The sequence below is a fragment of the Lytechinus variegatus genome, chromosome 14 (genome assembly GCF_018143015.1).
Source record: "Lytechinus variegatus isolate NC3 chromosome 14, Lvar_3.0, whole genome shotgun sequence".
Lineage (NCBI taxonomy): Eukaryota > Metazoa > Echinodermata > Echinoidea > Temnopleuroida > Toxopneustidae > Lytechinus > Lytechinus variegatus.
Genome location: NC_054753.1, coordinates 4,166,422 through 4,192,128, shown reverse-complemented (window position 1 = coordinate 4,192,128; position 25,707 = coordinate 4,166,422). Strand labels below are relative to the sequence as shown.

Genomic DNA, 25,707 nt, shown 5'->3' with positions numbered 1-25,707 from the left:
CAGTTTCTCTGTTGCTGAGCGAGTCAGTGAGATATTTTTTGTATAAAACCAGTATTGTGCAACTGATAACTGATCTGCAAGTGCTTGTAATCTGGTTGGACATGGACATGTGAAAATCAAAAAAATAACTCCAAGATTGTGACATGATTTTGACCTTCATGGATTATAACTTGACATCATACTAACAAACACCTGTTTTAAGGTTCCATTCAATCCTAAGTTAGGGATTATAGTCCAGACAAACATTTTCATTTGGTTTGATGAGTATTGAGAGGGTTTGGGGGTAAATGGTGAGTGCATAATTCTTGGAGTGGCCAGGTTGGTGACTATAGATAGGGTTCTAGGGTAAATGATGAGTACATAATTCTTTGAATGACCTTTCTCCTGACGATATATGACCACTGGTTTGACCAGTGACCAATGCTTTAAGAACAAGCTTATGACAAATGAAAACAAATATTCAATCAGTGAAGCTTACAAAACCAAATGGTTTAATAAGTTTTGATCAGATGATTTGCTTCATTTCTTTTACCCGTATAGGACATACAGCTTTATCAGGATGTCCCGTTCATTGGATTTCTACTGACCTGCATACAATGTATAACACTGACTTGACAATGAAGTGGTCTATAAAACACCTGTCATATCACAAATGAGTATCCAAGCACTGCCCACTGTGACTCAGATGTTTTTATTTTCCATGTTATCATTTTTATAGTATACTTTTGTATATTAACTGTGACTGGAATATTTTGAAATTGAAGTTTTGTTCTTTTCACCATTATAATTTTTATTTTCTTTGTCATAACCAAGAAAACATAAAGACCAAATACAAGCAATATGATAAGAAGAATCTCAAGGATTTATGGAAAGTCAGAAGTGTATAACTAAGTAACCCCCTTCATTTCTAATAAATGTGAAAATTATAAAAACAACATGGATACTCAAGGCTGTAAATAGCATGATTTGAGAAGATAAAGTAAAAAAGACAATCAAATCATTGAAAATTTCATCCAAAATATAACAAATTCTGAAATTTTAAAGCTTTGCATTATTTCGGTAAAGCATTTCTATGCAAGCTGATGATGCCTAATCCCCACTTATTCTTTTATGTATTATCATATGAAAATTTATGTACTCTATTAAGGTTTTTCACCAAAAATGAAAAATACTGGATTAACATAACATATACAATAACTATGATTTCAGGTCATTAGAAAAGGGAAAGTGATCATGACAGGGTACATGTAACTAAGGTCACAAATTTAAAACAAAAATGTTATTTGTTATCAGATTCAGATGAAATTTTCTACATTTTGCCAAGAGAATTTTACTCTTGTATTTTCACATGATTATTTTCAGCCCCAAAACCTGATTAAAGATTAAAAAGAGGAGACACAATCATATTTGAAAAAAAAATGTCATTTTTGGTAAGAGTATAGAATACAACAGAGTTGTATATGTAAGTACCTGACTGAAATCAATAAGCCTGTTCACGGTTGTAAAACTGCGCACACGCAGTAAAAGGTCATTTGAGACAAACCATGAAGATGGTTTTCAAATTCAGTGGCATAGGCATTTTTTATTTGATGATTATTCATGTATTCCTTTTGAAATATTCTTTTCATCACATCCAAGCTGAAGAGTAATAAATAGAGCCTTCATATTCACTGGTATTTGACAGTAGCCTAAAAATAGTCAAATGTGCCAAAGGCAGACAATAAAACAGATTTCCAAACTTTATCCCTGATGTACTATTCTACATGTATTCACCTGGTCTATACAATGCCTTTTGTTCTTAGAATTTTAATACTCTAGGTAAAGTTTACGCAATATCTACATTTGAAAATGATAGTGCTAATCCTAATGAAAATCAAAAAGGTCATTTAAGAAAAGTTGATCACGAGCTAACCATGAACTGGCTTATTGAAATTAGGGAGTGTTTCATAGATAACATATATGATGATGGGCCCCAAGTCTGCGCACCTAACAATTTGAGTTAAGATTTAACATGAATATCTTATTTCACATAATCGTTTGGTTATTAATGTTCCTTATATTGTTAACAGTAAGTGTACCAAATTTCTCATTGAAAAATGGAAGAAAATATAGGATTTTCTTGAAAAAACCTCGGGCAGTCATTTTCAGATTGAAAAAAAAAATGGTACCCCATGTCTGCGCACCCATTCACTTTGCACACGATTCAGGGATTTTGATGACAAAGGCTGCATTATGAGGCTGTCACATGAAATGCCTTGAATTCAATTTCCACCATTTTGAGTCGGATTTTTTTATGAATACCTGTCTACGTATTGCATGTGTAAAGTTTGTGCTCATTACCTATCCTCTTTTACTAGAATCGCGCAGTTACGAGGGTGCGCAGACTAGGGAGACCGCGCAGACATGGGGGAACTGACCGTACCTTTCTTTTTGTCTGGACTTTCCTCTCCATCCTCTTCATCCTGCTGACCTCCAGGAACAATGGTGTGATTTATGGTAGAATACCTCTGAAGGACCTGCAAAAAAGAATTAAAAAGAGTTGAAGATTATAAGGAGGTAGGGAAAATGTGGGGGGGAAGAGGATAAAAGAACATTATATAAACAGTGAATAAAGAGATAAAGAGAAAAGAGAGAGAGAGAGCAATCAAGAGAGATATATGAATGCAGGACAGAAGATGAATTGGAAATGGAATGAGATGTGACAGGGAAGCAAATTTGAGAGAAATGTGAGATAGAAAAGCAAGAGGAGAAACAAACAGTGCGAATGTACACTGAGGATTAATAAAGGAAAAAAAAGTGAAGCAAGGATAAAATGAAATGGTAAACAAGAAATGTAAGAGTTTAAACAAGATCACTGCATAATTATTTAGAACTGAAGCTGGAGAATGGAATGAAATAATGAGAGCGCAATCTGGACTTATTGAAGAAAACAAGAAGGGCTTCTTTATGCACAATGCTTATTTTTATTTGTACATGAGAACCAACCAAGAATAAATACATGCATTCAATAGGCTTAGAAACCTTAAAACCAAGAAAGGAACACAGCTTCATTTCTAAATGGCACTTATGCTCCCACTTCAACCAATTCAGCATTTAGATATTGCACAAATCAACCAGTTTTACAAGCACAAGAGATCAAATTCTACTAGCAAAGCAATAGCCCTGTTTGGCAACATTTTATTTATTATCACAAATGTTGTTTGCTTTGTTCAGGAACACCACATGAAGATGACCATGTGAAAGCTTAACCCCAAAAGGACTGAGGCCCATGATGCCCCCCCCTTCAAAGCTTCATGCGATATTTCTGAAATACAAAAGATAGCACCGCAAAATTTATGACTTTTTTCTTTGAAGCCTTGTGCAATTTTTGAGACCATACAGGTACATCATCGCAATGTCACATGACTTTTTATGAGACAATGTCATGCCAAAAATGGCTCATTTTCATACTTTGTGTACAGGTCTAAAGGAGATGAAATTCATAAAAAGGTGATTACACATATTTTTTTCTTATTGGTCTGCTTAATTAATTTAGGGTTAATTCAGTTGTTAAATGGTCTGTAATAGCTTCCATTGAAAAAAACAACAATGAAAGACAAAAGATGAAAAAACATAGAAATACATAAGAAATTTAAAAATGAAGAAATACTTGAGAAAAAAATGGATTTTGCTATTTTTCTTTAAGGAAATCTTTAAATTAGATAAAAAAGATGACATCTGGAAAAAAGACAATTTAGAGTAAGGGTTTTCCCTTACTCCTCTGTTCAATGTCATATACCAATAATAATAATAATAGCTGGATTTATAAAGCACTTTTTGCCTGAGGATACAAAGTGCTGCTATTATTACCCCAGCTTTAGCTCGAGCTACCATTCAATCCAAGGGATAACATCCTGTAATCATCATACTCACAGCAACCCACTTGTTTGATGTTTCAGCTGACTCTGAAGCGAGAAGAATAGGAGGTTTGATATTGTGATGTTCAATCCTGATCACATGATCTTGTTTACCTTGTTGTCCTAGTAAGAACACATTGTAGCCCATCAACGGTAACCGCTGGGCCTTCGATTGCTTGTCCTATAAAGAGAAAGCATAGTGCCAATATGAATCGTCTTACTCTTCATCTAGTCTGAACATCGTTAGAAGCAAATATACTTGGAAAGATGCCAATTTGTATAAATGTTACTATGTAAATACATGTTTTCATCTATTTGGAATTTATATCAATAACAAATATGGATAAAAAAATGCCAAATTGCATATACAGGTGTAGTTGGAATCTGAATTTTATGCATAGACTTTCTAGGGTAAATAGATAAAAGTGACAAATGAATTTGAACCTTACATGTAAATCTTAAAGTTGATCTGGCACTACTCAGATGATTCCATGCACACTTTTAATTGACCAAAATTAATTTTAAGAGGACTTCTACTTCGTATTTTTTTCTATTTCAAATAATTAACATAGATTTTTCACTATTCAAAATTAGTGTTCAGATAAAAAAACCTCTTTGATTTGTTTTGAACGGTACAGTTTGTACATGTGTGTAATTGTTGTCAAATCCTTTGATTAGTTCATTGATCCTTTATAACTAATTGTGAGAGACCACATCAATAAAATTAATGTGATGCATTCTAATTTTTAAAACTATTTCCTTTGACAATCTTTATTTTCTCCAAATATGGTTAGAGCAATACTCAAGAGTTGTTTGTCTTTTCAAATTAATTTCACTTTTTTCCTTTCCTCTAACCATATTATTATTTTTTTCTTGTGGGGGGGAGAATTTTAACAGTTTCTAGCATTTTTCCAAGCAATGTATACATGTCTCATTTCAATAATTATTCAATCAGTCATTGCATAGCATTTGAAAAGTATAATTATAACATTTTTTTCTAGGAAATACTTAAATAACATAGTGCTGAGTAATAAGACTAAAAGAACCTACCTTATATGATTTGTAGATGAAGAGTTGTCCATCCCTCGCTATGCAGTAACGTTTTTCCCACTTGCCAACACTCTTAATTGTACTGAAATAGTTGTTTAGCATAAGAAGCCTATCGATGAGGTCAATGTCCTCTTCATTTCTGTGGTCATTCTTGAACTCCTCCAGTTTGTCCACCTTCGGTTTCTTCTGCTTTTCTCTGAATATAACAATAATCGGTGTACATAATAATAGGTACTATCACTGGTAAAATAATATGCAGATCGTTCAAATCTTTTTAAACATATATGTATATATTATGGTAATAATAAAAGACAATAGTTTATTCAAATTTTAAGTGAATCACTCAAATGGTTTTGCAGTAACCACGGACTAATCTAATCTAATATAACAACCTTCATGACCCTGAAACTCAGAATTCGATACCCCAAAACGGTGCAGATAGTGGTCACTCCAACATGCAAACTTTGAGTAGATTTGAAGATGACCAATCAAACAGTTCTTGTGTTATCAGGAGGAGGAAACAGACTGCTGAAATTGCAACAAGTCCCATCCATGCCTGTAAAGTAAGTATGATTAATTAAATATATGGATAAATACCAAGATACCAAGATGTACTTACTGCTGAGGTTGTTCTAAATCGATATCTTCAACATCTTCATATTCTGTGGAGTCACTGTTGAAATCCTCTTCGATTTGATGATCTAATTGGAAGGGTGGAAGAAAAAAGTCACTTCTGATGAAACTGCGCCGTTTCATAAATGGTGTACTCCTGTTGGGATTCATCTTCCAAAATGGAAGTTAGCTTAGAGAATTATATGTACTGCATTTGAGATGTTAATTTCAATATTCTTAAGTGAGGGCAAGGCCAATTTTTAAAATGAACCTCTACTGTAAGAGATTTATGTCACAATGGGCTATCCATAGTTAAACCGGAACTTCGGACCCGTGGGGGGGGGGGGTCACTCTCCACATGGGCTGCTATCCATCCGTGTCCGACAACCTCAGAAATTCATCCTAAATGGCGTAATGACATTAAGTAAATTTGCAACCCTACATGGCATGACCAGAGCTACCAACCAGAAAAAGAACATTTCAGTATTTTTAAAGCTGAAAATCAGTATTTCGGTGAGGAAATCAGTATTTTCAGAGAATACCATAGGACCACATGTAAAGCTGAAACTTAAGAAATCAGTATTTTACATGAAACTATCAGTATTCTTCTCACTTTTCAGTACTAAATACTGAAAATCAGTACTACTTGGCAGCTCTGCATGACCCATGAGAAAAGCCATCTAAATGGTGTGAACAAGGAAATCCCCTAATTTGATACCCTATGTGGCGTAAACATCGAAATCGATTGATATGATACCTGTGGATAATGCATGCTGCCTAGTATAGAGCAAGGTGTAAGAGACTAGCTAGGAATGTACAGGGGTAGCTCATCTGACTCTCATAAGTGCTGCGCTGGCCACGCCAGCATGTGCAAGGATTATTTTGTATCCCTTCAAATCACCCTTCATGGTGTTTATGGCTTAGATCTGCTCCCGGGTCTCTTCAAATTTGCCAAAATTTGCACCCCCAAATGACATAATTTTCAAAGCTAAATTAGCACCCTAAATGGCGTGAAGAGAGAGAGCAAAGGCTAGCCTTTTACCACGGAATGGTGGTGAAATGCAACCCTTTTTGCCAAAGACATCAACGCCACCCAAATGCCTGAAACTGGACCCTTTTTGACAATTTTCCTAGACGTGAGTGCGTAACAGGCCATGTGGAGAGTGAGAGTTTGAATTAAACCCAACTTCAGAATACAGGCCACAGATTCTTTATAGCAGGTTTCCTGCAAAATGACATGGCACTGACTTTTTACAAGGTACATCATGTTAGTCACCTAGCAAGATCATAGCTAAAGTCCACTACTCTGTGGATTTCAAAGAGATTTTTATGCAGAATTAAATGATTAGAAATGGAAAGATACTGAATTAGATCCCCAATAGAAACTTTATCAAAATATGGATTGAAGTTTTGATAAGGTGCATAATTTTCCACCAAACTATTTTACACAACTCTGCATCAAATTGCCTCCATTCACCATGCATCATGCTCTTGATTCAGGGGAGTGTTTCATCAACATTTCTGTCCATAGGCGGCGGAAGCGGGGGAGGATGGGGGAGACGTGTCCCCCCCTAAATTTTAGGTGGGGGGATGGTCCCCCCCCTAATTTTTTTTTTGATATCCTTTGCTTGTCAATTTTTTTTCTGCGTCCCCCCCTAAATTCACGTGGACCCTCCTCCTGAAACATGATTATCCCCCCCCTAAAAGTTAGGTTGATGACTTTACTTTTTTTTTTTGCTTTTCACAAATTTTTGGTAAGCCACACCTAAAATTTAGGTTGATAACTGTTTTGGGTGCACTTGTCCAATTTTTTACCTGTGTCCATCCCAAAATTTCAGGTGGACACCCCCTAAATTTTTTGGCTTCCGCCGCCAATGTTTCTGTCAGAAAAGTTGTCAGATCTGACAATTTTCCTTGATTCTGGTTGGTCGTGAGGCAATGATACCATGGCAACTGTCGGATAAAACGTGAATCATCAAGCATCACAACAACTTGAGAATGTTTCTTACCAGTCTTGTCTCCTTTTTGTGAGAATACAAACGTATTACCACTCCCTTCATCACTGCATGACCCAGGTGGCATTGATCCCTGAAAGATTGATTGGAAAGACTTGATATAATGCAGGTCAAGGAATAAATGAATTACCATTGATAAGTGGTCAAATACAGTATAATAGTTATTACTGCTTAACCAAGATACCTCTCCAATTACATTGAAATATTTGTCTATATCGACAACATATCAAAGGAGATATATAAATTTACAGAGTAATTCAACTTGAGATACTTGTCAAGAACTGAATAAATAATCTCAGCTGAGTAGTCATATACAGCAGCTGCTGATGCTATATCAGGATACATGTATCTCTCACTTCTATAAAAGTACTTTCCAAAGAAGATATTAAAAGCAGGGAGTTGGGGGTACTGTACATAGAACTTTATAAGTAGGGTGCTATCCCTTTCTTACACTCAAATTGGATTGATGCATTACTCTTTAAAAGTTTGAGATAAAAATCCACAACAGTTTTGTTTTTCATTTTGTTAACAGATTATATTTTCTCTTTTAATTCAAGGCTCACTCCAATGTGATGTGCTTTATTGTCCAAGATGGTAGATCTGATAAAGTTCCATGAAATCTGACTAAAAATAGTCTTCAATTAAATTTGTATAACCACTTGGTGAAATTCCAAAACAAGGCCTCATATTTTGACAGGTATGAGAATAGTCTTTCTTAAAGAAATTAATCTAGCAGCTCTAAGAACTATTCTAGCTTAGTATATATAAAAATTACCTCCATGTAATAACTTATATTTTGAGAATACTCTGTAATTTTACTTTCACACTGAGAAATTCCTGGCATTTTTCGGAGCTAAAAAAAATTCCTAATCACAAAGTACATATCTGTGATAACGTGGATATAAAAGTGCCTTACTGAACAACATGCATAAATACGTTGTGTGTATATATGTTCAAGGGTTTTAACAATTTAAGACATTGCTTTTTAATAGCTACATGTACATCAATAATTGAAGAAATATACATGGAATACTTACCAATGCATGTGGAATATCCTCAATATAAACAAATTCAAAACTTTCATCCAAATCCATTCCAGCTGAATTTCTTTTCTCAATTTAAATTCCAAAAGTAAAACAAATATTGTGTGCTTCTCTCAAAAATCTTAAGTATACACTGTCGGCTGCACTCACAATGTGCATGTATAGTCCATTGTACATTAAACGGAGGAGAATAAACATGTAGTAGTATTTTGTTTTGCAAATCTCCTTATGTTCAGCAGCCATAAAGCAGTAAATTACCCATTTCAATTACTTTGATTTCCCTGTTCATTAGGATTCATACCAAAACAGAGGAAATTTATAGAACAAAATTAGCCAAGAAAGTAGCCTGATGTAATGATTCGATTCCTGATTCAATAAAAGATTGTGAACTAATTAACAGTATTCCATGCAAACGGTCAAGTAATCATTTCCTCCCCTAGAGTTAGAGATAATTCATTTCCACCCTATCAATCTATTTATATGACCATGTCCCCCCCCCCCCCGATCAAGATGCCACTGTGCCTGTATCCATAGGTCATGCATTGTTTAGGGATCGGAATGAGAACAAACCCCCCCCCCCCCCCCCCCCCCCCCCCGCCTTTCCGCCACATCTCTACTCCTGCTAATCTCCCTTCTCTTGTAATAATATGTAGGTTTACAATTATTCAGTAAAACTACCTCAACAAGAAAATAATTGATTCAGTGAAAAATTGAAGAATATTTCAATGTCACACCCCTCACTAATAGGCTACAAAGGGGTACAGGAAATGCAAACTGAATCATACACTGCTATTAAATTATAATCCTAAATTACATAATGTAGAGGTCTGGTGTACTTGTTGGGAGGGCAAACTTGGGATATATATAACCCTATGTAGGCCGGGGGAGGGGGGCTCGGAGCCCCGCTCTTCAAAGATTTTTGCCGCGCAAATTTTTTTTTACTGCGCCGCTCGCTGACTTTTTACTTTTAAGTCTTGCGCAACTTTTGAGACCAATTTTGTGTCACCCGGGTACGTGGTTCCGAAATTACACAACATTATGTAAGTGCATGTCAGACCAAAAATTGCTCAAAAACGTGATTTTGTGTACAGAGTCAATGCAAATTGTGTTTTCAACCAAAATTCATAAATGCATGATTATTTTTAGTTTTGCTGGTCTAAATGTATTTATTTTATGCTTTTTATGATCACAGAAGAGTCCCAAACAAATTTCATTGAAAAAACAATGAAAAAAAAAGGTCAAAAAACAGAGTAATACATAAGAAATTGCAAAAAACAATATAATACATAAGAAAATGATTTGATATCGCAATTTTTTTCATGTACACTTGCTAAGAACACCACAAAGAGTTTCTATACCAAAAATCAGTACATTTGGAGCTTTATTTAGGGAGTTGAAGAAAAAAGTATGATTTTGCATACTAATTATGCATCAATTAGCATAATCACTTATAATAGCCACTCACATGATTAGAATTATTCATGAAAAAAATTATTATACAATCTTGTAGATTATGTCCCAGGCAACCCGCATGCCAATTTTCGGCACGATCGCACGGTCGACTGCGGAGATATAAAGGGGGGCAGGCCCCCTCCCCCCTCACGCCATATGAACTCCCAAAATACCCAGGCCTAGATAGGGATAAACCAAATCAATACAAAGAACAGGTACATGGATTTCATATGAGTTTAGATACACTTTTTCGGGTTGAAATCAAGGGTTTTGCCAGGCATTTTTTATGCAAAAAATAAGGATTGCAGTAAGATAGATGGGTAATAGATTGTGCCATCTCCACACACATCATTGAATTAAGAGCAGAAACGCACTCAAATTTGAAGAAACAATGAAAAATATATGAACATATATTTATACATTTCTTGAATCAGCTATTGCAAAGCTAACATACAAAGAGCAAACCTACTTGCAGCTTGTTTCTTTTGGGAATATTGAGAATTTAAAATGCCAAGTAAAAAAGGAAATAAGGAGAAGAGTAAATGCTTTGCAAACTGCGCGGCTGGTTCTCGATTGCGTTGCTTTGTTTCGGGATATAATAAAGAAATTAAACACAGCAGTCCAACAGCACTCTGCTATTCCCACTGCATCCTTTAATTCTTAAGATAAGCGTGCCTATTAACCAATGTTGCTAGCTTTTAGAAAGTCAAAATGATTGGCAAAGATTTAGAATTTGATTTCAAAACTATAAAGTTTCAAGTATGAATTTCATGGAAAGCAGCTAAAAAACAGATTTTGTCAGATTATGCTGGTGAAAAGAATCAATCATTTCCCAAATTAATCCAAAGTATTTATTTTTTACAGATGTACAAGTCATGTACCCTTATGGACACCAGGATGTCCCTAATCAGAATTCTGGGGAGGGAAATATGAAATGCCACCCCCAAAACAACAAGGAACCACCAGGGAATATTTTCTGGTCAAAAGTAATAAGTTTGCTCATCTGAAATAATAATTCTTCATACTGTCGAAAATGTGAAGTTGTAAATTCAAATAAAAGACACAATTAGTCTCTGGCCCCAAGTTTTTTTTTGTCTGGTTTATTTGGAAAGTTACACTTAAAAGACCAAGCAGAGTGTACATTTCATGAGTGAGTAAACCCCAAATCAAACCCTTTTTTCTCCTCAATCATGGAAGCTCTCACAGGCTATCATCTACATTCCATCAAGTACCTGTGTTGCTTATTGTTGATTTAATTATTACACAATGTAAACCATTTCAAAGCTTAGGATGTGTCTTGTCTAGTACGTTCAATGAAAATCGTGACATTCATCTGGGGCAATTTACTGTTAGTTTTGAGGGTGGCAGGTCACGCATAATAGCAATGTTCATCATGGGTTGCAGTTCATGAAAAAAACTAGATCTACAAACCCTTCCTGATTCTTGATCATCTGGATCTTCATAGAAGTCTTCTCTTTCATCTATTATTCTCTTGATTGGCGGTCTGCTAATGGTGGGTGGTAACGCCGGAGGTTCATCTTGTACTGGTATCTCATAGGTATCTTCTGGAAGACTTTTGGAAAGGATAGACAAGGTGGAGTATTTCATAAAGCTCTTTGTAATGTGACACAAATCATTACAAAGTCATTGCTAGGCTGTTAAAACATTGTAGGCCTATCTAAAAAAAGAACATCATGAGAGCCCGATTTTAGAATTATGACATAAAGTGGTAAACTTGTTTTGCTATCTAGAGATCATTCTCTGCAGGAACAAGGGTCAAGGACTTAGGAGGCTGTTTTCAGACAATACAACGGTGTGGGCCACTATTTCCAATATATATTCATTGAAAATATGACGATATGTGAGCGGCCGAAGAAAAAAAATATGATGCAGAAACAAAGTTAGTTTTACAATCAAAATGTACTCTTTATTTTAACAATTGGATTAAGTGGATCTCGCCAAGAAGTGCAAGCCTCTTTGAAATCACATAAAACTATGAACAATAATGAAGAAATTTTGAAGGGTAAAAGTGTAGGCCTTATACTGAACAAAACAACAATTTTAACATTACAACACTTTGCCAAGCTCTGTTACACAATGGTCACATGTTCTTTATAGCACCTGTTGTTGAAGTATGATACCATCGTAGATAAAAGTTTATTATATTTTTAAAGAAAAAATGAAAAGTTTGAATCAGAAACAGATTATACTTACTCTCCAATTGTTGTGTTTTGGTATTGATTCTGAAATAAAGGGATAAACAAGATGACTTTTATAAAATTGCATGTTTCCACAACATGTATAGCTTGGTAAGTAAAAGTTTGTAGGCAGATTAACAGAACCGTCAAGTTCATCAGCTGATGAGCTTGCTGAGAACAAACAATTATTAATATATTTAAGAAATTGAATAAATGTGAAATATTAATATTTTCATCATCATCATTATTAATATTATCATAATCAATAGGACTTGCATGTTTCTCTTATATAGAGTACCGAAGCGATGATGTCAGTTGCCATGGTGTCATGGCGGCCTGGTTCCAAACAAATGGACTTGGAAAAAAAACCTACTTCTCATAGGAGAAAATGGCTGCCATCAGAATGATCACTTGCAACCTATCCTTCAGACAAGCCAAAGTCATCTGCATAAAAAAAATGTCTACAGACAATCGTCAAGTGCGACTCTTTTTAGAACCAGCCCGCCAAGACACCATGACAACTGACGCCACACTTAGGCACTCTATAATTCAGATGTATTGGCCATATGAAGGTGTTTTAACGATTTCAAATTGAATGCATTCAACTCATGTACAGAAGAAGTTAAAATTACCAAAAGAAATCAGAAAAATATTATACATCTCCTTTTTTAGTAAAAAAATAATATGTTCACATATTCCCACACATAATGATTAGATTAAATTGAGGGTGATTGGGGTGGGGGTGATTCAACTATAAAAGTCAAAATAATTCTGATTTACCGGTGCATCAACAGATTTGCTATTCCTCCACGCTTCTTCTCTCAGCTTTGCAATATCTATTGTAAGTCCTTTGCTTCCTGATGAAGCAGCTGCAAAAAGAAAATGAAAAAAGTGAGATGCAGGAATGATAAAACTTAGGTAAAAAATAAAATGATCAAATACATATCATGATTGTGAAACTATAGTAGTGCTCAATGATTATCACGTATGGTCAAAATCGATTTTCAAAATTCAAGATATGACATTTTAACAGAAAAAAATTCAATTATTTTTCAACACCTTAACAATTTATTCAAGACCCACTTTTTATGGAACAGTACAAAAGTAAAACCATAATTATTAATGCAAAGAATCAAAGCTTTTCTGAACAAAAGTACAGAAAGGCTATAAAAAGATATTGGAAAGAGAGTGTTTGGGGGAGGAGGTACTCTACCAATTAAAGTAAGGGATTCAATTGTACAATACATGCCAGAATCACACATTTCCGGTACTGACCACATAAACATGACTCAATAGTATCATGGACCTAATAGCTCCATGATAGTACATAAGCAATGTTGTAAACCAGAGAAAATAAAGACAGTGCATAATTAAGATGTCTTAATAAACCAATCATTTTATTCATGGAAATCTTGATTCATGAGCTGTTAAATCATATTTCCTCATGAAAATAGCAGTGGAAAATCAAATAATAAACAGGATTTAAACAAAATATGTGCATGAGGGAGAGGTGAAGCGGGGGGGGGGGGGGGGGGGGGGGGGGGGGCTGAAAGGATTGATGCTATGCTTAAAATCATAAATCCAATAGCAACTAATATGAACTCTTTCCGAAATTAATGACTATTGATTTCTTTTTCTTCTACAAATGTAGGGGGGGGATATTCTCTAAGTAGCCGAAGTGTATTTTTTCAATTGATAAGAACTGACTATTTTAATAAAGTTGTTATGGTAATAGTCACAATTATACTAAATATGGCTAATTTGTACTGCTCTAGGAAAGACAAGAACATCATTTTCAAGACAGAAAATTATATAATACAGATTTGGATGCTTGCTGCAATCCATGAATGTTACCAAACACAAATTTTGTTTTCTAATATGAATAAATCAGTGTTCGGTCGAATGAAAAGCATTAAAGGTCAAGTCCACCTCAGAAAAATTTTGATTTGAATCAATAGAGAAAAATCAGACAAGCACAATGCTGAAAATTTCATCAAAATCGGATGTAAAAATAAGAAAGAAATGACATTTCAAAGTTTTGCTTATTTTCAACAAAATAGTTATACGAACGAGCCAGTTACATCCAAATGAGAGAGTCGATGATGTCACTCACTCACTATTTCTTTTGTTTTTTATTGTTTGAATTATACAATATTTCAATTTTTACGAATTTGACGATTAGGACCTCCTTGCCTGAAGCACAAAATGTTAAAATAATGGAATTCCACCTGTTCAGGGAGGAATGAAACTTCATTTCACATGACGATGACGAGAAAATTAAAATATTTCATATTTCATGTAATAAAATACAAAAGAAATAGTGAGTGATGTCATCAACTCTCTCATTTGAGTGTAACTGGCTCGTTCATATAAGTATTTTGTTGAAAATAAGCGAAACTTTAAAATGCCATAACTTTCTTATTTTACATCCAGTTTTGATGAAATTTTCAGTGTTACGCTTGTTGAATTTTTCTCTTTTTATTCAAATCAAGTTTTTGTTGGGGTGGACTTGTCCTTTAAGAGGGAATGGGGGGCTCAGAATCAGCATGTCCACATCAAACTTGGAAAAAAAAAGTTTATTCTGCATCAAAAATGCTACTCTCATCCACCCCTCCCCTCTCCTTTCTCCTGGTAATAAAATAATAATGCTTGCAAGACTGTACGTCTAAGTTGTAGTGCTTGGTAAATAAACTTCTCTTTAAAATGCAATCAATTTTCAACAGCATATCCATTCACCTAATTTTTGGAGGAAGCACAACAGAAAATATCGCCTAAAACATAAAACACACAGAGGATCTGCTCAGCAGGATTGGTAAATGAGCTAACTACCAATTTCCTAATTAAATTAAGTATTCATGAGCAGTTATGGGATTAGGCCCAACTTATTTCCTAATTGACATATTTACCTCTCAATTTATAGAGCTTGCACGTTTTATGACATAGCTGATATATTATAATAAACCTATGGGCATTTTTTTGCTTTTTGTTTGTTTTTAGCTACTGGTGTAAAATGCAATGCTAAAAAGTTTCTCAAGTTCATTTGAACAAGCATGAGGTGAAATACAATTATTAGGTTGTTAATTTAATATAATTGTTATAAACACTTCTTTCTCTCCCTGTGTTTTGATTTCATTCAAATACAATTAGTTGCAATGGAATAATACTTTACTTTATTCAAATGTCAGAAAAAAATCTATATTTTGGAACCTATTATCCAAATACTGCTAAGTGGGTCTTGTACAATCCTAGTCAAATGACACATGGTTCCATTTAGCTCCTGGTAGTCTTCAAATTCAGTCCATTACATAAAAAATATACAAGAGCTTGAATTCCCAAGCTATCATATTTCAGCTAAGTGGAAATTACAAACTACACAACACCCCTGGCCATAGGCCAATATTTTACCCTAACCTTCATGTCCCCCATTTCCCCCAGCATAACCACAGTACAGGGACCTGGATATTTTTTCACCTTCAAATTTATATTTCTTTATTATCGAAAAGATGCTCTTCCCTTCTCACTTGGGAACCCTTAATTTCCTTCCTCCTTTACACTCGTTCTTTTTTTCATCACCTGTTCCTGTATTTGTATTTTGTTTTTAATATTATCTTCAATATTGACTTTGTGAGTTGATACCGAGAATTAGATGGTTGATGTAAACTAAAAGAAACACTCTTGTATGCTTTTCACACTGCATTTCCTAAACCCCATACTATCCTTAACCCCAAACTATCTTTTTTTTTCATTCACACTGTCTTTCTTAACCCCATACTATCTGATCAGCCGGGGTTAATGCCTTAACCCCGACTATCCCTCAGCTAATGAATATTGACGATTTTACCATACAGAGCGCGATTAACGTGCAATTTCGACTTCTGTGTTTGGCTATTTAATTAGCCCCACTTTTCCTAAGACCAGTTTCATTTCACACTGCATCTCTTAGCACTGCAATTGTGGTGCTAGCACCACAATAAGCCGGCTAACCCTGCTTTTTTGCAGGGCCAGATAGCACCGTACTATTTACCGTGCTAGCACACTTTGCTAAAACGAAGTGTGAAAAAGAAGTGAGTTAAGGAAAAAAAGTACAGTGTGAAAAGCATATCATTGTGTTAGTAGTTCAATGGTAAAGGAATATCATCATGAATGATTTTATGATAATATTCACAAGAGGAAATCCAAATGTTGTGTCATTGACACATTATTTATCGTCTGAATGAAAATTCATCAATACAAAATCAATACTGTAGTCAGATTTCGTTACTGATCAATGAAAATATCCATCTAAATCTAAGAAAGGAGGGGAAACATAAAGCACAAAGCTATAACCAAACTCATAAGAAACACAAACTCACACATCAATACACATGCAAGCAAAATGAAATCACAAACAAGAATGTGCCATTCTTCAAAATGAATGCCAGAAATACTTTAAAGTTTGGAAAAACAAACAACCTAACAGACAATCCCATTACCAACAGTGTTTATTCAAACATGGTTCATTGACACAGGGCAAACATGAACACATAGCTTCAAGTTACACAAAAAAATTATTTTTCCCTTTTCAAACTTGAAACAAGCTATGTTGGCTTCATTTACACACTAATGCAATTCTGAGCCCATGTCTTCTGATGTACGATAGGCTGTCGTCACCAATGCATCCAATGAACCCAAGCCCACCATTCTCAGTTCATCCTTCCAGTTCATTGACACTTTAAGTGAGTTAAGACTAAAGCCATGTCACACGTTTCAATACAAGCCTTGCATGTGACCTCCAGGTAACTATTTTGCTAATTGCAAGTTGCCCGCAGGTCGCTCGCATCGACAGTCACCTGTCACACATTTCCATACAAGCCTTGCATGTGACCTCCAGGTAACTATTTTGCTTACCGCAAGTTGCCCGCAGGTCGCTCGCATCGACAGTATCTTGCATGTATCTCACACGCAGTTGCCCACAGAAGTGCACGTAAGTTTGATATGAACGAAGAAGAGTTTTGAACATGCTCAAAACTTTGCTGCGGGTGAATTGTGGGAGATCACCCACAAGGCCCAGGGGGGGGGTGAGGGATCGAGGGAGCAGTCAAATGTATTGATGTACACACGCATGACCAAAATATTTCCAAACACCCCCTAACAAGTTATTTTTCTCCATGTGCAAAATAACCCCGTAACAACTTTTTGCGGGCTTTATTAACACAATTTGGCCCCTAAACAAGTTGCCGCCAAAGTATAACCTCCAGGGAAAAAGCTTGGGGAAAAACATACCTAAAACACGTTTGGCTAGTCTTAATAAAAAAGCTTTGGGGGAAAAAAAGATACCCTAACGTTTGACCCCGCGATTCACCAGTCAGTCATGCATGGAGCGCGTCCAAAACTGAAAAAAAATAACACCCCTTTAAATGCATTTTTGGGGTCGAGCATGTGTACAGCAATATATTTGACTTGATTTGATTTGAAACCACCTATTGAGGTAAAAGTCTCAATGTATTGTATAATCTAAATTGCAATAATATATTCTCATTCCATCCATGGGGCAGAATACTAGTAAACCACCTACATTGCAATGGGCATTTTCAAACCGCTTCAATCATAAGAATCCCTGTTAAATTACGAGAACTTTTTTAGGCTAAAAAATACCCATTAATTATTCCTGCATTCACATCGCCCAGAAACATAACCTTCGGGATAAGTTCCTGAAGTTACGAGCATGCGCAGTATGGTCTGATTAGCAGGCAAGGCGCGAGACTCAAAATCACAAGCCCAGCAGCCACCCACGGCCCCGCGCCCAACGACACGCTGGGCTAAAAGTTCCAGTAAATTGCTTTCACATTGCCAAAATACCTGTGACCTTGGAAAAATCCCTGCGAAAGTTCTCGTAATTTTGCCAAGTCCCTACTATTTAGCGGGTATTTTTTTCGGGGAAATTACGCGTAGTTTGCTTTCACATTACCAAGATACCTGGAACTGACGAACTTCGAGGCGGTCTGAAACCACCTAATGAGGGAGTAATGAAAGATCACATCCACCAATAATAATTTCAAAACCTTTTTCATGGAGGTACTCCCCAGGGATTTTTCATAAGGTTATGATTGAATTACATATCTCAGGCCAGAAAATCTCTAAATCCGTGGCTTAGGTGTGCTTTCAATGAAATGGCTAGATTTCATTGCTTCCTAAACCCTGACTGGTCATGAACTCAACAGGGAAGGAAATGTATCTAATTTGAGAGATTAATGATCTAAAGTAGGTGAACTTATTTTCTCAAGTTCACTGTCTAAATTGTTAATGAGTGTAACAAATCATACAAACTTCATTTTCCTACACACTCGCTGCAATCATTTCTGTTGGACTTTTAAAATTCATTTAAGTTTGTCAGATATGACAGCAAGGAAACAAAGTCGCACAGTATGTCAAGACTTATTACAGGAAATTCCAAGTACATCCTCTTTCGCTCGTTCAAATTAAGCAGTTGTTGTGGTGCATGTATAATACGCAACAAAAGTTTCCAAATATGGAAAGATTTAATCATTTTTAGAAGAATTTGTTGATTATTCATTACTTTTAACCAAAAGATAAGTGAGCATATGCTATAGCCTACATTTAAGCTCTTCCTTTTAGCTGGCAACAGAATCTAAATCCTGTTTGCCAGTGTGATCCAAATGTAATGCATGCGACATATTGTATGTTCATTTTTTTGTATAATAAATCATAGTTACCTTCTGACCTTTGCGTCTCTTCTTCAGAATCTGTAAAATCATCACTATCCTCATCTTTAGAATGCCCATTTTCTTTGAGAATTTCACTGTGCTTTCCATTTTCCAAATTATTCCTCTCAGCCTCAGCCTCTTCTTCATCTTCTTCTGGAACTTCCTCCCTGACAATGACCTTTTGACCTTTCTTTGATCTTTTCCTTCCACTAAAAACTCTCTGGAATTCTTTTACAACCACATCTTGTCCAAATGTGACAGTTTTCCGTTTCTCAAGTTCTTCTTCCTCAGCAATGGGTCCACCATTGGTCTGCTTATCTGGTTTGAGATTTCCATGACTATGCCTATCTACTTTGTTGTTATTGCTGTTCATGAAGACACCCTTGATGCTCTTTGCTAGACTACCACTTCCTCGTCGTATACCACCTTTGGAGTTCCCCGCGGAAGGAACCCCTCCACCATCTCCATCTGCTCCACCGCTTTCTTCTCCTGGTTCCAATGTTCCATTTTCAACTTCCTGATGGCAATGCTCACAAGAACCTTCCTTCTGTTCAAGGACAATCTTCAGTTTCTCATCGATAGAGTTCACCTTCTTCCGTAGTTCCACCATCTCTATCCTGGTATTGTCCAGCTTGTTGTTGATGTGCCATTTCATCTGCTCTAGGAAGTCCTTGAGCTCCTCGTTGCTCACTGCCGACATCGATCCGACAGAGGTCATCGATGTCGTAGATAGCTTTCCAGAGAGGCTGGATTTGTGAGGGACATCCTCAGAATCAGGGTCAGCATTGTTGTTTTCTGATGGGCATGCCTGAAACTCCGCATACTCTTTTGCAGGTTTTGACAAACATAACAATCCTTCCATCTTGGTTGAGGATATGAGGGTACAAACAGTAGAGGCTTCCCGTGAAGAACTTCAAAGTAAATAGACTACCTTCAATGAAAATGTTGAGAAAGCACCTCCAGCATTAAGGCAGTATTGTTGAATGAAATCCTTGGCTAATATTATGGCTTAACACTGAAAGTTTACCTACATTGTACATTCTTAACATTCCAGTCTCTTTCGACGATCTTTCCTTCAATATCAACTTCTAAGGAGGAATAAATGCTGCAGTCCTGCAGTAAACGTGGTTAACCTGAAATCCTTATTCTATTCACATACTCCTGGGAGCATGTTTTAACTTCTAAATCTTTGTCAGACTCATTCAACTGATTACAGCTTTAGGTCTTTCCGACTTTCACCAGCAAGCAACTTTCACAAATCTTCTGATATATCCACATAAATTTTAACTTGCCATTAGAAATTAACAATTTGCTAAGCTTTCCAATTCCCAGTGCGTCAGAGGCACAGTCATAGGTCACAACGTAAGCCAAGACATTCCAAATCTCTTTAATTAGTCCATGTCACCTTGCAGTCGGATCAGAAGTTTCTTGGGGAACATACCCTCTCCACATCCGTGATTGCTAATACACAAATCAGTCACGTCAAACCCCTTACATGATCCCACACACTGATGTCTGCGTGGTTCTAGCACAGCTAATCAGGAAAAAAAAGTGGTGATGAAATGCTTGAGCGCTGCTCATCGGAAACATCGTTAGAAATCACTCATGTGAGCCTCACTGAGTCTTGATGATTAGGCTTAAGTCCATTGATGAGGCAGAAGGAGGAGAAAGATTTGCAAAATAAGTGATGTCAACATGACAGACCTATGAAAATGCGAAGGAATTTCTGTGACAACTGTCGCAGCCTCAAGCCATAACTGCATTATGAATCCTTGGAGATGCCAAAGACAATGCATTAAACTTTGATCAGATGTGATTGAACAGACAATCAGAGCTGCTTTTACAAGTAAAACAAAGAAAAAGTAATTAAAAACTAATCAAACGCCCCATATGGTTTGACGTACTTAGCCCTATTATAAATAAAAATGACCCTCTAATTCAATCAAGAATGGTATGAAACATGGAGCAAATCTTGGAACATCCCCATAAGAGAAACATTAACTTTGGTCATCCAATGTGCATAACAACTTTCAATTATCACATCAGGAGATTATCATAATTGAAGGGCAGATATCTGGCTCTACTTCCAGTCCTCGGTCTAGCCAGCAATCAGAAAGAAAAATCAATTTCACAATATTCTACTGTATATGTTTTTCTCTATATTAGGCCTCTTGTTATGATGCAACTACGCCATGCAGTAATTTTTATAATAGTTGTATCCCCAAAACAATAACACTTTCCCTGAAAATTGAATTAAAGGAATTGTAATAAGCACCATTAGATACATGTAGGTATCTTATGGTGAAGATAGGAATAAAAACAGAAAACCATGTTGCATTTTAAAAGGGCCTATTATTACAAATACATGGTGTAGGCATAGGCGGCGGAAGCGGGGGACGGGGTGAACGGCCCCCCTAAATTTTTAGCTGATAACCTTTTTTTCTTTTTTCTTTTGCTTGTCAATTTTGTTTCCTGCACCCCCCCCCCTAAATTCTGGTGGACCGCCCTTAAAATGTCTCTTGTCCCCCCTACTTTGTCGCAATGATGTGTTTATCAATAAATCTATCTATCAAGTATCATTCTTCATTTACCACCTCTCAAAAAAAAAAAATCATTGTAAATGAAAGTGATAAGTGTGGCTTGGCATCAGTGACGACTGTTCAAGTACTGCATCCTGGGATGAATGAGAAAGTATTCCCATCGGCTAAGGAACAAGGCCTAAGAATCTAGTTTCTAGACATCAACGAAAGGTGAATAAAACTAACAACCTATCACATACATGTACATGTAGATCTAAAACATGCCTCATGGTCAATGAAACTCTCATTAAAATTTTAATTCCATAAGTGGATATAATCTGAAGATTAAAGAGGATTATCCCGCCCTCATAAATCCGTCCTCTGGTTATGAGATCATTGAAAAGAACCATTTTGTGCCTGCGGTCAGTGCTCAAATAAACAGTCTGATGAAGAACTAAGAAGTGTTTACACCACATCAGACTTTAAACCATACCTAGTCAGGTCCATGGTCACCAGTTTGTGTTTCTTGAGAAATGTTTCCTTTCATTCTAATATTTTTACTCTCAAGTTTGATTGCACTAATCCACATGAACTGCAGAAGCCAGAGATAGATAAACGAAGATGGCTAGCGGGCATGGGTGCCAATCTAATACCCTTTTTAGACAGGCTAAAATTTCCTTAACCCTGTACTATTGGTGGGGCTAAATGGCAATTTAGCCCCACCTATAGAACGGGGTTAAGCTTAGCCCACTTTCGTTTTACACAGCGTTTTTGCAAAGTGGGCTAACCCCACCTATAGTACGGGATTATTTGGCCCTGCAAAAAAGCAGGGTTATCCCACCAATTGCGGTGCTAAGAGCAATAGTACGGGGTTAAGATCGTATGTGTAAAACGAAAGTGGGCTAAGCTTAACCCCGTACTATAGGTGGGGCTAAATGGCAATTTGGCCCCACCTATAGTACGGGGTTAAGGAAATTGTAGCGTGTGTAAAAAGTGTACGAGTGAAGTACTTGTACTACGAATGATCGACAAAATCCACTAGTCCGGGGTTAGCGAGTTTCGTGTGTAAAAAGCAAGCATTCCTTATCCGGGGTTAGCAATAACAATTTGGCATGTGTGAAAAGGAAAAAAAATAGTACGGGGTTAAGGATAGTACGGGGTTAGCGATAGTCCGGGGTTACGAAAATCCTGTGTAAAAAGGGCATAAGGGGAGATATGGGGACATAATTCTCATCACCCCTTACCCCCTCTCACCCCCCTCCCAAGTACTGGTGAAAATTTTTGAGAAATTTATTGTTTGTTTTACTGTATTTTTTAGGGGGGGACATGTAGTCTGAAGGCTAAAAAGACTGTGATTGAAACTTTGATCAACTGTTGGGTCTTCAGTTTTTCCAAATTATAGAAGAGATTAGATATGTTGAAGAATTGTCTATGAATTGGAACTCATTGCCCCTTGTCATTTCTTAATTCAAAATTAAAGGAGAATGAAACCATTGGAACAAGATAGCTTGTGTGAAAACAGAAAAATCAAAGAAACAGATCAACAAAAGTTTGAGAAAAATCGGACAAATAATGAGAAAGTTATGAGCATTTGAATATTGCGATCACTATTGCTATGGAGATAGCAAATTGGCAATGCGACAAAGATGTGTGATGTCACTGATGAACAACTCTCCCCATTACTTTAGTATATATTTCACTTGAATTGCCTCTTTTATCACATCTATGCATAGATCATGTGTTCTTTCTACATGAGGGCATGTAATACATATTTTTTAAGAATACATAATGGATAAAGAGTTTGTATCATCGTAAGAAAAAGCAAACAGAGACATTTTGAGGGTATTTTATAGTCCACCAAAGGGAAAGTTGTTCATCAGTGACATCACACATACTTGTCACATTGCCAATGGGAGGATCTCCATAGCATTAGTGATTGCAATATTCAAATGCTCATAACTTTCTCATTATTTGTCCGATTTTTCTCAAACTTTCTTTATTCTTATTCTTTGATTTTTCTGTTTCTACACAAGCCTATTTGTTCCAAAGGTTTCATTCCCCTTTAATTGTAGTCTGTGTGTGCAGCCTATATACAGTGGAAACAAAAGAAAACACAATCGACTTCCAAGTGATATATTTTTTAATCCCATATGCCCATGCCATTTAAATCCAGTATGGATCAGACAAGAAAAATAAGAAAAAACTTTACTTGATGTGAATGTAAAGGTGAGTACTGGCATATGCCCATGAATGTGGCAGGTATATGTTTATGCTATTGAACTTCAACTTTAACCTTTCTCCTAAATAGTCACTTTCACTTCAATTGTGAAGATAGTTCTGAACTGCGATCATTGCATTTTGCAGAATTGGTATTGACAGCTAAGGTGTAGCAATTACTCTTTTCTGTCAAAATCACTATAGTACCTCTCAGGGTGCCAAAGACTGTACACACATGAAGAAAATCTGGGTTGAACATAAAAAGACTATGATGAACTGAATTCTCCTCAGGAAGAAGAGACAGTGCATGTGATCCTGAATCCCACTGCCTTTAATAGGTTTATGTAATACATTGTACATGTATAGATCTAGTTCTACTATGCCCTTATTGCTTTATATTTAAGGCAAATCCCCACTTCACATTGTTCACTGATATCCAAATTATCAAAAGGTGTGAGGACACAAAGAAATGGTTTGCAAAAACGATTAACAGGTGAAAAAGATGTAAACCACAATGACATCAGGGAACTTGTTAATACATAGCATGCTATATAGGCCTACTAGTTTCCCCTCCCCTTAGCAGTCACCCTATTTCCTTTAAAATCATAAGTGCATTTTTCTCTGGAGAGCATCAAACAGACTCTGAAGTTGATCCATGTTTGTTTTACAGTAACCATGGAAACTAGGGATTTTACTTATCTGCAGACCTGACCAGACCCCCATGTGGTACATAATAATTCACTTTGGTCTATAGATGTCGACAACCATATCACATACACTAGATGCAACAGTAACAAATATTCTCACAGTGTCATTTTCTGTAGATGAGGGGGAGTTATCAACACTGTCCAATCCCTACTTGCCTAAAGAAAATACAAGCAATGAAATTAATTATAGTAAAGTTATAACAGAGCTGTAACCCCTTATACCCCTTTCATGCTGCCCTGTTCATTTTTCACCGGCGAACTTCTCCGCCTCGCATTCCTCACTTCACCGGCGAAGAAAAAAATGTACCCTTTCGCACTGACATTTCTTCCCCGGCGAAGGTCAACCGGGCGATTGCAGAACCACACGAAGAAAATTGTAAACATTACTTCTTACCTATTACAAAAAGGTTTCAAAAAATTAATTACAACATATTTTGGAAGCATTACTAGAAAAACAAACAATATCACCGTGTTTTTATATTTTAGCGCATTTTATACATGTAAAAGGTGCTTTTTAACTCTTCATGCGTTCACCTGTAAACCCCCTGTGTGTTGCATTATTTTAGCGTGATCCCCTCTACGCAGTATAATACACTCTGTTATTTAGGGTGCCGTTACTTTTTATCTGATCATTTTGAAAGAAAATGTTGCATGTAGCAAACTTGTAGAATGTTTCCTGGGCTTTCTTATCGTAAATAAATTCATTGATTAATTATCATGATTATGGAAAAATGTATAGTAATTTACATTTTCTAAATGCTTTCTCCTAGTAATACTTCCAACAAAACAGACTCCTAACAATAAACCTGGCCATGGTATTGTTTGTGAGAAGGGTTTTTATTGATTTTCTCCTCTCCTTTTTCAATGAACTTCCTGGCTGTGATCAGGATGTATTGATTTTTGGGGAAAACTCAACGATTCTGTAATTTGTAAACTGCGATAATCCGTCGAACGCTAAACTAATGTCGCACGCGATTTATCGATCGCTACACATGTACGGTATACACAAACGCCAGGCTATACATTGTAGCTAGTCACGCTCCGGGGCATGCAATTGTTCCAAAAACAATGGGACAGGGGACGTCTATGGGAAATGTGTGGTTGTGCAAAAATGCGAACGAAACACGCCTACGGATGTGCAATAATGCGAACATAACGCATGAAGAGTTAATAAATATTGTTAGTAAAAAAAATAAATGTTCGAGGGTATCTACTTGGCCACAGCATTCAGCTGAGCTTGCAACTTATCGCACGCAGAATCTCGGTACAGGGGACTTCGGGAGAGAAAAAAATT

At 36.3% G+C, this 25,707-nt stretch overlaps 1 protein-coding gene across 7 annotated transcripts in view; it reads right to left on the bottom strand.

Moving 5' to 3' along the window:
• The window catches only part of LOC121427258 (titin homolog), a 53,751-nt gene extending 32,872 nt beyond the window's left edge, over positions 1–20,879 (bottom strand). For 2 of the 7 annotated variants that reach the window (XM_041623587.1, XM_041623588.1), the window contains exons 1-9: positions 18,980–20,874; positions 13,047–13,135; positions 12,283–12,311; positions 11,500–11,641; positions 7,568–7,646; positions 5,566–5,647; positions 4,947–5,142; positions 3,913–4,077; positions 2,423–2,516 (exon numbers count right to left, since the gene is read on the bottom strand). In XM_041623587.1, the coding sequence (XP_041479521.1) occupies positions 2,423–2,516; positions 3,913–4,077; positions 4,947–5,142; positions 5,566–5,647; positions 7,568–7,646; positions 11,500–11,641; positions 12,283–12,311; positions 13,047–13,135; positions 18,980–19,832 (1,729 nt within the window). In that variant the 5' untranslated portion in view covers positions 19,833–20,874. Of the gene's footprint in view, positions 1–2,422; positions 2,517–3,912; positions 4,078–4,946; positions 5,143–5,565; positions 5,648–7,567; positions 7,647–11,499; positions 11,642–12,282; positions 12,312–13,046; positions 13,136–18,979 lie in introns of all 7 variants that reach the window. The other 5 variants (XM_041623590.1, XM_041623589.1, XM_041623583.1 and 2 more) reach the window with 4 other exon arrangements.
• Between the last annotated feature and the right edge of the window lie 4,828 nt (positions 20,880–25,707).